We start from the raw sequence: 16,478 nt of genomic DNA, 5'->3' as shown, positions 1-16,478 counted from the left end.
TTAGTAATAAAAATTTGATTTCTTCTCTGCCTTTCCTTGTAGCTCAAGGCAGGTTACAACATTGGTAAAACACACAATAATCTAAAAACATTCTACAAAATACACATACTAAAACGTATTTCTACAAAATGCATATTAAAATACTCAGAACAAAGCTTGAACGTAAGATGCAAGTTTAAAATTCGTGATTAAAATTGACTGGGTAGGCCAGACAGAAGAGATATGTATTTAGTTTTTTAAAATCTGACAGCTCATTTAGGTGCTGAAGCTCTTCTGGCAGGTCATTCCAGTCTTGGGGCAGCCAATGAAAAGGTCCTCTGGGTGACGGCTGCCGGCTGGGTTCTGGCAGGTTAGAGTAGCCACTCCTCATAAGACCTGAGTGTTTGGGGGGAATTGAACAGGAGAAGGCAATCCTGTAGGTAAAGGCTAATTTTCTATGTTTTAGGGATCTCTGGCTTGATGAAGACGACAGCTATGCTTTCCTGGTTAGGCACTCTGTATAGGAATTTGGGAACAAGTGGGTAGACAAATGAAGTCGGATTACTGGTATACAAAAAAGTCCTCTCTTATAAGAAACCCAGTGTAAGGCACAAGGCACAGATTAGTTTTAATGTATATACGCAAGATTTAGCATTTGGGATAGATTATTTTGATCAACTGACCACATGCTACCTAACAATACCTAGGATTGACTTGATATAGTTTTGAATATGGCATGAGGTGTCATAATTGATATCCTAGGTACCTTTAATTTCCAGAGCAAACCTGCCTTAATAAATGTGCCTGAGAATTCACAGCTGCCATAGCAACCAAGGGTCTATCTCAGACATGGGCAAACTTCAGCCCTCCAGATGCTTTGGATTTCAACTCCCACAATTCCTAACAGCCTACCAGAACCTAACACCTGGAGGGTCGAAGTTTGCACATGCCTGGTGTATCTGAATATGTGTTGTAGCTGTGTAGCAAGCTGCCCAGTGTATTTGTTGTTTGGTAGCAATGTTGATGACTAAGCCCTTTCATTCATAGAGTTATCATAAGTGGAAACGGACTTGATGGCAAGTAATAATAAAATGGGGATTACATTATTTATCAATAGGAATCTTTCACTATTTATTTGTCATATATCAACTATAAGCTGATTAAAGCTGATATCGTCTCTTTTAATGATCACAAAACGAGAAGTCAGGAAGATCCAGCCCCAGAGGTCAATGGATCCAGATGTTTTTCTGATGACCCATGTCAGGACTATTCCCGCTAATTTTGGCAATTATCCTATCACAGATCTTTAATAGTTCCAAACTGAAAGCTTAAATGAAGTTACTTTATACAATAGTTACCAAGTACCTCTAATTAGCTAAAACTCAAGCTTCTCTCTGTTTATTATAAATTGCAAATAATGAGTAGAATTAGGAAAACTAAAGCAGTCTCAATGAATTCAAACTAAAATTGATTAAAAACAATCTGAACGACCATTTCAAATCAGTAATCTTAAGAAAGCCATCTTTTCTCTTGCATCAATATCTGTACATTCTCTTGCAGAATATACTGAAGTAACAAAAGTATAAAATTGTTACAATTGATAATAATTTTTACAAGCAACAGTTTTTCATGTCCTTTGTAGATAAAATCACTGGGATTTGTTCCAATTTGGGGTCTATGAAAGACAGTCTATAGCAGAACTACTTCTTGCTCAACGTTACTGGATAAATTTCAGTTGTTTGACATTCAACTGCTTGGAACAGGTCAGCCTACTAGATGCCTACTTAGCTTTGTCCATCTTGCTTGATATAAAAATAACCCAGTTGTGGGACATCTTTAGAAGAACTTCTATCCCTCAACATATGCGCTACTACGTGCAACAAGATTTTCTTCCAAGACGTATGTATGTCTTGATATTGCATAAATAAAAGATTTATTGAACAAGTCAACATATATTAAAAATAAAAAGACCAAATGCATACAGAATGGAATACATTCAAAAGAAAAGGAGAAAAAACCTGCAATGCTTTCCTCAAATAGGGCAATTTTCTGCATCACTAACTACAGTCTTGCAGAAAAAAATTCAACGTATTCTCAATTTCCAATCTTCCACATTCCGTGTTTCCCCGAAAATAAGACAGTGTCTTATATTAATTTTTGCTCCAAAAGATGTTCTAGGTCTTATTTTCAGGGGATGTCTTATTTTTCCATGAAAAAGAATTCACATTTATTGTTGAACAAAAAATGAACATTTATTATATGCTGTACAGTAGCTGTCATCACAAACCAGCATAACCAAACAAACTGAATTTTATCAAGAATTTCTTGTTACTACCATTATTTCCATGTACAACACTCTATGGTACGTACATTTACCGATCCTGCATGCTCTGGTGTTCTGTTCAGCAGGCATGCTTCCAAACAAAACCTTTGCTAGGTCTTACTTTTGGGGGAGGTCTTATATTTAGCAATTAAGCAAAACTTCTACTAGGTCTTATTTTCTGGGGATGTCTTATTTTAGGGGAAACAGGGTACCAAACAAATAAATAATGTAATCCAGGATTGGAATACAAACAGCATTCCGGTAAGTGTATGCCAGATCTTCCACCTCAGTTGCCCCACATATAAAGCATTTATTTGATACTAGGATGCCCTGGGATCTTCCTTGTTGGATCACTGTGTACATTTGCTCAAACCGCAGATGAGTAAACACCATAAACTGTTCTTATTACCCTGGAAAGGACAAATATTTTTCTTCTTAAAATGAATGTGTTACTTTTACTATCCATTTCATAAATCTTGTATATGACACGGCAGATACGTCTGTCTGCACTCTAACATCTAAGACAGATGACGGTTCTCTTACAAGAAATCCAAAAACCTCCAAAAAATGAAACCTTCTCCCACTAGCCACCTGTTTCTAGCTTCAGAGCAGCAGCAGCAGTGACACTTTTGCTTGTCTGTCTCTCAGATCATCGGTCTCTCTTGAGCATTCTGTCTCATTCATTATCTACTTGTGAGACACAAGTGTGGAGACAATCTGGGGATATGAGAGGCAAATAAACAGAAATGCCACAGCAACCTCACTGAAGGAAGACAATTTTTTTCAGTTTCTTGCCATTTCACAGATTCTCAATCTTTTCCCAGTCTCTTATCCCATACACAATACATGTAGCAAACAAATATGACAGAAGGCTATTCCAAAAAGGTACTGTACTCCAAATATATATATTTAAAAACCAAACACTTCTGGTCCCAAGCATTTGGATTACGTTATAACCAATCTGTACTGTTTGCTTTAAAACATCAAATCACTAAGGTGACAGCACCTTAGAGAATTTGGACAGGATTTTTCTGAAGTTTTGATTATTTGCTCATTTACTTCATGAGGCTCGCTAGGTAACAGCTGAGAATTCATAAATTACAACAGGTTTTAAACATTACTCTTAAATGTTTAAACTATGTTGTTTAATTCTCTGTTATAGTCTGCATTCACATTTCTCTTCCTATCTGTCATACCTTCGGCCCTCCAAGGTGATTTACCTGGCCCCCGCCCTCAGTTTTAGACTTAGGGTCACCCAATGTCTGAAATGACTTGAAGGCACACAACAACAACCATCCTAATTAACTTGACTATCTCATTGGCCAGAAGCAGGCCCACACTTCCCATTGAAATCCTGGTATGTTTACATTGGTTAAAATTGTTTTTATTTTTAAATATTGTATTGTTCTTTCATTGTTGTTGTTGTTGTTGGGGTTTTCTTGCATTACAAATAAGATATGTGCAGTGTGCATAGGAATTTGTTAATTTTTTTTCAAATGATAGTTCAGCCCCTCAACAGTCTGAAGGATTGTGGACCGGCCCTCGGCTTAAAAAGTTTGAGGACCCAGAAGACTAGCTTATTTTATTACAGCATACCTTTTCACTGATTTCCACTTCATTATTTAATAAAGTGAGCTGTAATCTATGAAGGTGTGTGCCATGATAAGATAGACTATATTGCTTTTGTAGCAACAAATTAACCCTGCTGAATACAGGCTCATTCACAAAACCTGAGTTTATAGACCACATCTCTACCTGTTAGGGCAATTTTGCAACGTTGTTGTTCTCTGGCACAGGAGGGTTTTGAAATAAAACTTCCTGCAATCCTAAAAGCAAGGGAGGCGCTGGAAAATGGCTCCCAAACATACTTCTAAAATCCCAAGATGATGAAATACATCATACAAGCAGCCCCCAGATGTTTTAAGAGTGCCCATGCTAACACATAAGCCAACTTTCACAAGAAAATCCTTTTTACATACCATACTTATTACATTAAAACATCCTTTATTAACCAATGTTAGGTAGCATCTAGACTTTCCCTTTACCAATCTGCATAGTTTTGAAAGATTTCTTCATAAATGTTGAGACTTTGTAAATATTCATAATAGTTATTACCTAAATATTAAAAAGAGTTGCCTGACAGTAAGAGCTGTTTGATAGTGGAATGTACTGCCTCGGAAAGAGATTGGTTCTCCTTTTCTAGAAGTTTTAAAACAGAAGCCAGATGGCCATATCTGTTGGGAGTGCTTTGGTTGTGTATTCCTGCATGGTATAATGGGGCTCAATTGGTGGTCCTTAAAATCTCTTGTAATGGAGAAGGAGTCTGACAGGAGGTCAGGCTGAACATAGTAGAGAGGACACAAGGCAACTACAGTGAAGGAGAATACAGTCACATTCCACCGACTACAGAAATGCTTCCCAAACTACACAACATCAAGGATCAGTCATTTTTCCAATGTAAAAGAAACCATATATGTATATGCATGTCTATGTGTATATATCAGGCATGGGCAAACATCGGACCTCCAGGGGTTTCGTACTTTAACTCCCACAATTCCTAAAAGCCTACCAGCTGTTAGGAATTGTGGGAGTTGAAGTCCAAAACACCTTGAGGGCCAAAGTTTGCCCATGCCTAGTACAAATGTACATGTTTGTGTTTCTGTATTTCATCCTGTTGATATCAAATGTATGTTTCTTCCCTAAAAACTCACTTCAGTATGGCAGCCAATGCCTTGCACCACCTGTTCGAGGAAACTGGAGTAAACAACACACATAAGTGGGTCCCACTGAGGAAGAAGAGCAGTATATTAATTAATTAAAAGTACTAATTGGCTCATCCACAAATGTCATTCAGCCAGTCATGGCAACACTCACTGGCTGGTGACCCAAGGGCAACATCCATCCCAGTCCAACACTGGATATATGCAGAACTTTGTTCACCTAGTCTGTTTTTTTTTTAGCAAGGTTTTCCAGTAACACTGAGGCAGCACAACTAAATCTGCAATCTTCTACTACATATAGGAATCAATTATAACACTGCAGGTAGAGGGGTGGGGAAAAATGGGAACTGTAATGTTATCTCAAACTCAACAGACGGTTGTAATGGTGTCAGTACTGTAACGTTACACTGTAACTACTACAAATAAAAGCTGGAACACGAATTTTAAATATTTAGGTAGGAATTTAGAAAGTAAAGTATCAACAATGCTAGCACATTCAAACAGATCATAACTTAAACTGGCATTTACACAATATATAATTGGCTGCCATCTTCCAAAAATACCCCAACAAGGATCCCTGTTTTCAAGAAGCATTAAATTAAACCATTCTCAAATGAGAGACTCCTGTAATGTTGTTTCTCTTCTCATATCTAATTCTCTTACAAGGTCAAAAAACCTTACCCCTCACCTATCCTCTACAAATAAGAATGATCATCTCTACACCCTTAGATTACTAGATTTCTCAGTTTCACACATATTTAACTGAAAACTCTCAAATAAACAATTTAAGTTGACATGAGCAGTGAAGGGAGCAGTGACAACCTGAAATTATATAGAGAAGAAAGAACAAAAACATATTTCAAAGCACAAACTGGAAGACAGGACAATAAAACAGCGACCTACATTCAATATAAGCAGGCATATATATGGTAGAAAAATCCCAACTTCACTACAGATGGGATATCAACTGACAATGACTGACCAAAAAAGGATTATGACGGATAGCTCAACAAAAAATGCCCTATGTAAATGCCATAAAAGAGAAAAAAAAATCATACTGGGCATAATTTGGAAAGGGAATGTAAAGTAAAACTGGCAATAGCATACTACCTTATAGTCCAACCATACTTGGAATACTGTTTAAAGTTATTAGAACTACACCTTTAAACTATATTTATGTTCAGCTCAAAAGGGGAACCAAAATGACCAAGAGGACACAGTAATTGTGCTATGAGGAAGAAATATATTTGGGATTTATTTGCATAGAAAATAGTTAAACAAGGGGAAAAACAAAAGTGTCTAAAATTATGCATGATGTGAAGAACTCAAAAGAAGAGATTTTCCTTCTGTCTCATACTAGAAATCAGATCTCCCAAAGAAATTAAATAATTAGAGATACTGGACATTACTTCTTCACACAACACATACTTTCATTCTAGATTTCATTGTCACAAGATACGTGATGGCTACAGGGCCCCAAATCATGATGGCTATGCACTGCCTCTAGCATCCAAGAATGGTGGTAGTTATTGAGTGCCTTCAATTTGTTTCCGGCCATATCATGGGGTTTTATGGGTAGGATTCATTCAATTTGCCTTTGTCTTCCCCTGAGGCTGAATGTATTTGACTTGCCTAAGGTAACCCAGTGGTTTCAATGACAGAGTGGGAATTTGAACCCCGTTCTACAGAGTCATAATCCGATGGTCAAAACATTACACCAGGATGCCTCTATATTTCAGTTGCTGGAGAAAGAGACATGGCAGGGGCTTTCTGTGGGCAACTAGTAGCCTCTGTGCAAACTTTTGGATAGAAAGACTTAAGAGATATACAGTCTGATCCAGTTTGGTTCTTTTCTTCAGTTTCTATTATTATGGCATCTTTCTTCTCATCCCAAAACAGTGATTAGGATACTGCATGTATTTATGTTCTTTTTTCTCGTATCTGATTTAATGGTAATGACCTACGATTACTGTTGCTGCTAGTCTATTTCTAACCTACGCTAGATCAACAGTAATCTTGTCCTTTTATGATTATGATCCCAATCTGCAACAAAACAGAGCACTTTGAGGCCAAAGGGCATAAGGAATAGAATGACACAACCTGTATGATTATCACGATTATTTCCCAGAGTTCCTGGGTGATTGGAAAGACTTGTGGAATAGTACTCTCCATCCCAGCTCCTACCTTTCCTCTCAACAGCCTTCATTTGTAGCCATCTCTCACCACTTTCCGTTTTACCTTGTTTTATAATTTTGTATATTTTAATTGCATACATTGGCCAGTTTGCTTTATTTTATATGGCATTGTATTTTTCTGGATAATTGTTTTACAATTAGATCATTTAGATTTAATTGTTTCTTCTGTCGTTCTATGGTGTACATACACACATATATATTTCAGATTGTACACCTTTGGCAAGACTCGCTGTTTTACTTGTAGAATGGTATGTACACTGATGGCGCTAGGTAAATCCATGACCATCATCATGATCATCATCACATCCTGCAATCACTCTTTTGCCTCCTCAGTTTACAATTGGCCCACCTCATTCATGGATTCTATATCCACAGATTGCACTACTCACAATAAATAAATGACCATCATCATTATCACAGCCTTCTCCAACCTCACTATTATGCTTCCTGAAATACCGTAGTTACAGTTGACCCACCATATCCATGAATTCTGTATCCACAGATTTCCTACTCACAACTTCAAAATATTTTTTTAAAAACTCCAAAAGCAAATTTTGATTTTGCCATTTTATACAAGGGACACCATTTTATTACAACATTGTATATAATGGCACATAAGCATCCACATGTTTTGGTATCCACGACAGGGGCACTATTCCCAGAAACAAACCCCAACAGGGTGCATCTACAATCCAGGCATGAGCCAGTAGGCTGTTAGGAATTGGCCAAAACACCTGGAGGAGGGCCAAATTTGGCCCAGGCCTGATCTACACTGTAAAATGAATACAGTCTGGTGGCACTTTAACTACTCTGGCTCAATGTTACAGAATCATGGGAGGGGTAGTTTTATACAACCATTAGCTTTGTGTTGTCGAAGGCTTTCATGGCCAGAATCACTGGGATGTAGTGAATTTTCTGGGCTGTATGGCCATGTTTCAGGAGCATTTTCTCCTGATGTTTCGCCTGCATCTATGGCAGGCATCCTCAGAGGTCTGTTCAGAGGTCTGTGGAAATGAGGCACAGACTCCATCTATCTGTAGAGTATTCCAGGTGGGATACTTGGCTAAAAGACATAACAACTAATTCAGTCAGACCCCATAAATAACCCCATGAAGCAGTTATGCTGTTGAAATCTGTATAAAATATAAAAAATATATAGCTCTTCAATAAGTTAAGGAATTCATTGCCAACACCATCAGACGTGTTAGAATTGGAGGTAAAAATTAATCATCTTGCTGTCCATAAGCTAGCGTACAAAAGTAAGTTTTTAGTTGTTTCTTGAAAGAAAGTAGAGAAGAAGCTGTTCTGATTTCTTTAGGGAGGAAGTTCCAGAGGGAAGGGGCAACCACAGAGAAGGCCCCCTCTCTGGTGTGAACCGCGCTTGAGACGGGGTGGGACTGAAAGTAGGGTTCCCTCAAATGATCGCAGTGTCTGGGTGTGTTTGTAGGCAGGGATGCACTTTGTCAAATAGTCTGGGCCCTAAATATTTAGGGCAGCAGTTCTCAACCTGTGGGTCCCCAGGTATTTTAGCCTACAATTCCCAGAAATCCCAGCCAGTTTACCAACTGTTAGGATTTCTGGGAGTTGAACGCCAAAACATCTGGGGACCCACAGGTTGAGAACCACTGGTGGGTTTTATAGGCAATAACCAGCACTTTGTGTCCAGCTTGGACACGGCTCGATAGTTAGTGGAGCTGACATGGGAGTTGTCCGCTTCCATATATATAGATACAGAAAAGCCATTAAAATCCACAAGCATTTCAACAGAGATACCATGAAAATGAACAAAACATGGATAACAATATTACAAAAATTCTAAAATCAGGACAGTAAATAAAGAACAACACTCAAAAACAGGGGAATTTCAGACAAGAAACAATCAGGGCCAGATAATCACTTCCCAACAAAGGATTCCCCCAGGCAGGAAGGTGATAGGCTTTGAAGCTGCAAGGCCATTCAATACTAATCAAGGTGTTCACTTGCAACATTCACACTTTCCTCAAATAGACAACAGTTTTTTCTCCCACTCTGGATATTCCAGATATATAAACTCAGCTTGCCTAGTTTCCAACAGACCTCTGAGGATGCCTGCCATAGATGTGGCTGAAACATCAGGAGAGCATGCTTCTGGAACATGGCCATACAGCCTGGAAAAACACACAGCAATCCAGTATATACACCCCACTTGCCTCATTCCCACAGATTTCTGAGGATGCCTACCTCCTCTTGGATGCAGGCGAAACGTCAGCAGAGAATGCTCCTGGAACATGGCCATGCAGACTGGAAAACTCACAGCAAAGGAACCGTTAGCTTTCTCTGCGGAGTAGTGCTGGTGTTTCACCAAACTACAATTCCCAGGATTTCATAGCAGTTAAAAGTCATGTCAAAAGTGCCTTAATTGTATGGTGTAAATCAGGCATGGGCAAACTTGGGCTCTCCAGGTGTTTTGGACTTCAACTCCCACAATTCCTAACAGCCTATCGGCTGTTAGGAATTGTGGAAGTTGAAGTCCAAAACACCTGGAGGACCCAAGTTTGCCTATGCCTGGTGTAAATGCATCAAAAGCCAGGCCTGGGCCAACTTCGGCCCTCCCTCCAGGGGTTTTGGACTTCAACTCCCACAATTCCTAACAGCCTACCGGCTGTTAGGAATTGTGGGAGTTGAAGTCCAAAACCCCTGGAGGGAGGGCCGAAGTTGGCCCAGGCCTGCTCTATAATCCCGTCCCTCCAAAAAGCCCTCCAAACGCGGCCTGCTTCTCCAGGCGAGCCCGGCGTCGTCGGCGCACCTCTCGGTCCTTGAGGCCCAGCAGCAGCACCTCCTCCATGAGCGTCAGCCGCGTTTCCTTGGAGTCGCCCTTCTCCTCGTCGCCGGCCTCGTCCCGCCGCCCGTCCTCCTCGGGGCCTCCGGTGCCGCTGCCCCCGCCAAGGCCGCCTCCGGCCAGGCCTCCCCCGGCCACCCGCTCCTTGTCGGCGGCGCTGCGGGAGGCCTCGGTGCGGCGCTGCACTAGGCCCGAGTTGCGCTGGGTCAGCGAAGTCATGGCGGAGGAAAGGGGGAAGGAGACCCGGGAAGAGGGGCAGCCCCCCGGCCTCCGTTTCTAAGGGGAAGGAAGGAAGGAAACGGGAACGAGACGGAGGCAGAGGCCCGGCCCGCGCCCTCCTCAGGAGCCAGCGGCGAAGGCTTCTCTTCCAATATGGCGGACCAGGCTTCCCTCCGCTGACGCCAGAAGAGGAGGAGGAGGATGTGGCAGCAGAGGGAGGGGGAGGAGGAAGAAGAAGGCTGGCTTCAGACGCCTCACGGGCGGCGGCAGCAGCAGCAACACGCCCCCAGATCTTCCCCTCAGCCGAGGATGCCTGCCATAGATGTGGGCGAAACGTCAGGAGAGAATACTTCTGGAACATGGCCACACAGCCCGAAAGACATACAACAACCCTGTTCCCCTCAGCTTCTTCCTTCAAGCTGTCCGCCAAAGCGCAACTGAGGTAAACTGGGAGCCATCCCTCCCCATCTGCAATATTGTGTTGAATCAAAGGCTTTTCCATGCATTTAAAAGAGTACAAACACACACAATGTATATGTTTAGAGATACACACACATATACTGTGTGTGGATATAGATATACAGTAGAGTCTCGCTTATCCAACATAAACGGGCCGGCAGAACGTTGGATAAGCGAATATGTTGGATAATAAGGAGGGATTAAAGAAAAGCCTATTAAACATCACATTAGGTTATGATTTTACAAATTAAGCACCAAAACATCATGTTTAACAAATTTGACTGAAAAAGTAGTTCAATATGCAGTAATGGTACGTAGTAATTACTGTATTTACGAATTTAGTATCAAAACATCACAATGTATTGAAAACATTGACTACAAAAACATTGTCTACTTTTTGGCAGACTGCGTTGGATAATCCAGAATGTTGGATAAGCGAATGTTGGATAAGTGAGACTTACTTAGGCGATCCCTCGTCGTTCGAGGACGATAGTCTTCCAACCTTGGTATCTTGGGTGTGTGTTCTTAGGTGGCTGAAGAGACCGATTCTTGACCCGCATATTCTCCCACAGTGAGGACATCGGTTTCCAGGTGGAAGGCGGTCCCGGTCGGGGTTAGCTTGACGCTCCTTCCTCTTGGCACGTTTCTCCCTTAAGCCCTCCGTTCGTGCCTCTTCGAACTCCGCAGCACTGCTGGTCACAGCTGACCTCCAATTAGAGCACTCAAGGGCCAGGGCTTCCCAGTTCTCAGTGTCTATGCCACAGTTTTTAAGGTTGGCTTTGAGCCCATCTTTAAATCTCTTTTCCTGCCCACCAACATTCCGTTTCCCATTCTTGAGTTCGGAGTACAGGAGCTGCTTTGGGAAACGGTGATCGGGCATTCGGACAACGTGGCCAGTCCAGCGGAGTTGATGGTGTAGGAGCATTGCTTCAATGCTGGTGGTCTTTGCTTCCTCAAGCACGCTGACATTTGTCCGCCTGTCTTCCCAAGAGATTTGCAGGATTTTCCTGAGGCAACGCTGATGGAAACGCTCCAGGAGTTTGGTGTGACGTCTGTACACAGTCCACGTTTCGCAGGCGTAGAGCAGGGTTGGGAGGACAATGTCTTTATAAACAAGCACCTTGGTCTCTCTACGGATGTCCCGGTCATCAAACACTCTCTGCTTCATACGGAAAAATGCTGCACTCGCAGAGCTCAGGCGGTGTTGTATTTCAGTGTCGATGTTGACTTTTGTGGAGAGGTGGCTGCCAAGGTAGCGGAAATGGTCAACATTTTCTAATGTTACACCGTTAAGCTGTATTCCTGGCTTTGCAGAGGGATTAGCTGGTGCCTGTTGGAAGAGCACTTTGGTTTTCTTGATGTTCAGTGAGAGGCCGAGCTTCTCGTATGCTTCTGCAAAGGTGTTTAGAGTGGCTTGTAGGTCCTCTTCTGAATGCGCACAGACTACGTTGTCATCAGCATATTGGAGTTCTATAACAGATGTTGTGGCAACTCTAGATGCTGACGAAGACATCAAGGAAAGATTTTACTGTCAGCTGGACACCATCCTATCGGAGATACCTAAGGAGGACAAAATCATCCTCCTGGGGGACTTTAATGCAAGAGTCGGAAAGGACTCTGACCTGAGGCCAGGGATCATAGGAAAAGACGGGGTCGGAAACAGCAACTCGAATGGCATCTTGCTTCTCACCAAATGCAGAGAGCACAACCTTGTCATCACCAACACGCTCTTCCGCCAGAAAAACAAGCTCAAGACATCATGGAAGCACCCTCGGTCAAAGCATTAGCACCTCTTGGACTATGTTATCACACGTGCCAGAGACCACCGTGATGTGCTTCTCACAAGAGCCATGACAGGTACTGATGACTGCTGGACAGACCACAGGTTAATCCGATCCACGATGGCTATCAAGATCGTCCCCAAACGCAGACTCCAAGGAAGAAAAACAAGGCGCAAAATGAACACCCAAGCCCTTCAGGAGCCCTCCAAATGAGCCCTTCTCCAAACAACACTCAAAGATCATCTACCCACAGAACACCCCAAAAATGTTGAGGAACATTGGAACAAACTGAAGACCTCCATCATCACAGCCTGCGAAGAAAGCATTGGATACCTAACTAAAAAACATCAAGACTGGATTGATGATAACGACAAAGAGATCCAACAGCTGATTGATAACAAAAGGAAAGCCTTCCAAACATGGCAGAGAGACACCAACTGTGCTGCCAAGAAAAAGATCTATGCCAGTGCAAAAGCTGAGGTCCAAAGAAGGACCAGAGAACTCAAGAACATCTGGTGGACAAAGAAGGCTGAAGAAATCCAACACCTTGCAGATACCCATGACGCTCAGGGATTTTTCAAAGCCACAAAGATCATTTATGGACCAAGAAACCATGGCATACAGCCCCTACGCTCATCAGATGGAACCAAAATTCTGAAGGACAAAACATCAACTGCACTACGTTGGAAAGAGCACTACCAGAACCTGCTGAATCGCAGCTCCAATGTGGCCGAAGAGACCCTCTCACAAATCCCGCAACAACAAACCAGGGATGAGCTTGCAGCACTGCCTAGTTTGGAAGAAGTCAGCAATGCCATCAGCCAACAAAAAAACAACAAAGCCAGCGGACCTGATGGGATTCCTGCTCAAATCTTCAAAGAGGGTGGACCTGAGCTGATACAACTACTCCACCAGCTCATTGAAAAGGTGTGGATGACCGAGAAAATCCCAGCAGACTTCAAGGATGCCACCATCATCACCCTTTTCAAGAAAGGGGACAGAACAGACTGCGGGAACTATCGTGGTATCTCCCTTCTAACCTCTGCCGGGAAAATCCTTGCAAGAATCCTTGCAAACCGCCTTCTCCCTGTCTCAGAAGACACCCTCCCAGAATCCCAGAATGGCTTCCGCCCCTCCAGAGGAACAGTGGACATGATCTTCACTGCTCGACAGCTCCAAGAAAAATGCAGGGAACAAAACCAACCTCTGTACATGGCATTCATTGACCTTGCAAAGGCATTCGACAGTGAACCGCAGCGCTCTCTGGACCATCCTCCAAAAAATCGGGTGCCCTGACAAATTTGTGAACATCCTGCGGCTCCTCCATGATGACATGATGGCAACAGTCTTGGACAGCAACGGCTCCCAAAGTGACCCATTTAAGGTGGAATCAGGTGTCAAGCAGGGATGTGTTATTGCCCCCACCTTATTTTCCATCTTCATCGCTATGATACTTCACCTTGTTGATGGGAAGCTTCCCACCGGAGTGGAAATCATCTATCGGACAGATGGCAAGCTATTTAACCTCAGCAGACTGAGAGCCAAAACCAAGTGAGACTCTACTGTATATAGAAAACAACAGTTTGGAGGAGAAATGCTCACTGGAAGCTGAGGTGATCTGAGAGCCTTCCCTTCCTTTAATATATATTTTAATTCAAAAGCTTTTCCATACATTTAAGAGTACAAACACACACACATATGCTCTATGTCTATAGATATAGATAGGAAACATGACAGTTTGGAGGAGAGATGCTCAAACTGAAGCTGAGTTGATCTGGGAGCCTTCCCTCCTTACATTTTTTTTAATCAAGAGCTTTTCAATACATTTAAAGTGCAAACACGCACACATATTCCCCCCCCCCTCTCTCTCTCTCTCTCTCTCTCTATATATATATATATATATATATATATCCATCCACTGAGATTATCTCTCTCTCTCTCCCTCTCTTCCTCTCTCCCTGTCTCTCTCAATCAGTGGTTCTCAACCTGGGGTCCCCAGATGTTTTTGGCCTACAACTCCCAGAAATCCCAGCCGGTTTACTAGCTGTTAGGATTTCTGGGAGTTGAAGGCCAAAACATCTGGGGACTCACAGGTTGAGAAGCACTGTGCTCTCTCTTTCTCTCTCTTTATATGTGTGTGTGTGTGTGTGTGTGTGTATAGAAAAGAAGACTTTTCAGAGGAGAGATGTTCACACAAAGCTGAGGTGATCTGGGAGCCTTTCTCCTCCCTCCTTCCTTTGATTTTTTAAAAATCAAAACATTTCTATACATTTAAAAGAGGACACACACACATATACACATACATACATATGTAGATATATATACACACACACAAATATACATACTGTATATGGAAAAGTCAACAGCTTGGAGGAGAGACGCTCAAGCTAAGCTAAGGTGATTTGGGAGTATTTCCACCCTTTTAAAAAGTATTTATTATTACAAGCTTTCCAGTATATTCAAAAGAGGAAAGTATACAAAGAAAGCGAGAAAATGAAGAAAAAGCAACATGAAAAAACAAAGGTTTGAATATGAAAACAATTTTTAAAATTTTTTTGTCATGTGTCAAAGTTAAAATGCAATTAAAATTACCGTACATTAAAAACCGAACAGCCCATTCAAATATGTATACTATATTTCTTTGATTCTAAGGTACTCTTCCTCCCCATATCTGAGAATCTTAGAATTGCAGGTGTTTTTTATATACATAAATACTGTTTTTTCTGTTGATAGTACTGAAATTAGTGTGCTTTGTAGAATCAAAGAAATATGGTATATATATTCAGATGAGTAAATAATTAAAGAGTCATTAAGAAACAGGGAAGCATGGCACAGTCCTGTAAATGACTCTGAATGGCCCTTAGCATCCATTGGGGGTTGTCTCCAGGATCCCCATGGATTTCCAAATCCATAGATACTCAAGTCTCATGATATACAATGGTTTAGTAAAATGGTTTCCTTTATATAAAATGGCAAAATCAAGTTTTGCTCTTTAGATTTGGGAGGGGGATATTTTCAAGCTGTGGATGATTGAATCTGTGTATGTGGAGGGTTCACAGCACTCAGTCTTGTATTCCAAGGAAAGCAACTTTAGGACAACTATAATTTCTTTATTTGATTCCAATCCCTTTATTGCCAGTCACAAAGGCAAGCCCTGTACATATATGAGAGTACTCCCATGGAGCACAGGTTTCCTTTTAAATCAACATACAAGGATTTTTATGTACGGGTGTTGGTAAGTCCAGGGATTTATTTGAGTAGCCTAATATAGATCAGAACTGATATATGAACCAAGCACCTATGCTTTTTTCAGCATAGCATAACTATGCTAATGTGGTAATGCTGAATCCCACAGTTGTGCAACCCATTGACCGGCAAGCAATATAGCCTTGTGTTCACCTGTTGCACAATAGATTATCTCTCCACCATCAAGTCCAAAGTGGAACAGAGTTTCCAAGTGAGATTTGGCAATGCTAGGGACAACATTTACACAACTCCTGAGAAAGTATAACTTTTTGAACATGAAGCTATTTCTCCAGTCTGCACACATACGTTTTGGCCAATGTACTTTATATGAACCTGGGATATAATCACATTGCATACTTATAAATAATGAAATGTTTACCAGGCTGCTCTGGTACATAATTAATTTCCAGGGTTTCAACCAACACCATGTGTTGCTCCACATTGATCTTCTTATCCATGATCCGCTTCAAAGGAGAGACAGAAGAAATTCTGGGAATTGTCCAAAAAGTAACTTTGCCAAGCTCTGATGATGATCAGTCCTGTTTCCCACTCAGCTGTTTCTAGGGATGGGCAAACAGCATGGTATTTGTTGTTTTAAGCTTTTCTGTACATCCACAAGTCTTGGGCTTTTTCTGAATTGACATTTTCCTCTTGCTCCCAAACGGCCTCGTGTCACCTCTTATTCTCACAAGATCATCATCCCTAATTGCCTACATCTGTTAAATTTGTGGTACAGCC

At 41.6% G+C, this 16,478-nt stretch overlaps 1 protein-coding gene and 1 long non-coding RNA gene across 3 annotated transcripts in view; both read right to left on the bottom strand.

Annotated features, from left to right (window-relative positions):
• The window catches only part of golph3 (golgi phosphoprotein 3), a 30,288-nt gene extending 19,860 nt beyond the window's left edge, over window positions 1-10,428 (bottom strand). Inside the window, exon 1 of one of the 2 annotated variants that reach the window (XM_062972523.1) lies at window positions 10,003-10,428. In XM_062972523.1, the coding sequence (XP_062828593.1) occupies window positions 10,003-10,254 (252 nt within the window). In that variant the 5' untranslated portion in view covers window positions 10,255-10,428. The remainder of the gene's footprint in view (window positions 1-10,002) is intronic. The other variant, XM_003225938.4, reaches the window with a different exon arrangement.
• On the bottom strand, window positions 3,698-9,992 carry LOC134296783 (uncharacterized). The gene is made up of 2 exons (XR_010003636.1): window positions 8,844-9,992; window positions 3,698-8,724 (listed from the first exon to the last, which is right to left on the bottom strand). It is a non-coding gene; the product is annotated as an uncharacterized LOC134296783 (long non-coding RNA).
• Window positions 10,429-16,478: the final 6,050 nt, after the last annotated feature.

Source organism: Anolis carolinensis, chromosome 2 (genome assembly GCF_035594765.1).
Source record: "Anolis carolinensis isolate JA03-04 chromosome 2, rAnoCar3.1.pri, whole genome shotgun sequence".
NCBI classification, from domain to species: domain Eukaryota; kingdom Metazoa; phylum Chordata; class Lepidosauria; order Squamata; family Dactyloidae; genus Anolis; species Anolis carolinensis.
The sequence above is the reverse complement of the archived record's forward strand: the minus strand, read 5'-3'. Positions and strand labels throughout refer to the sequence as shown.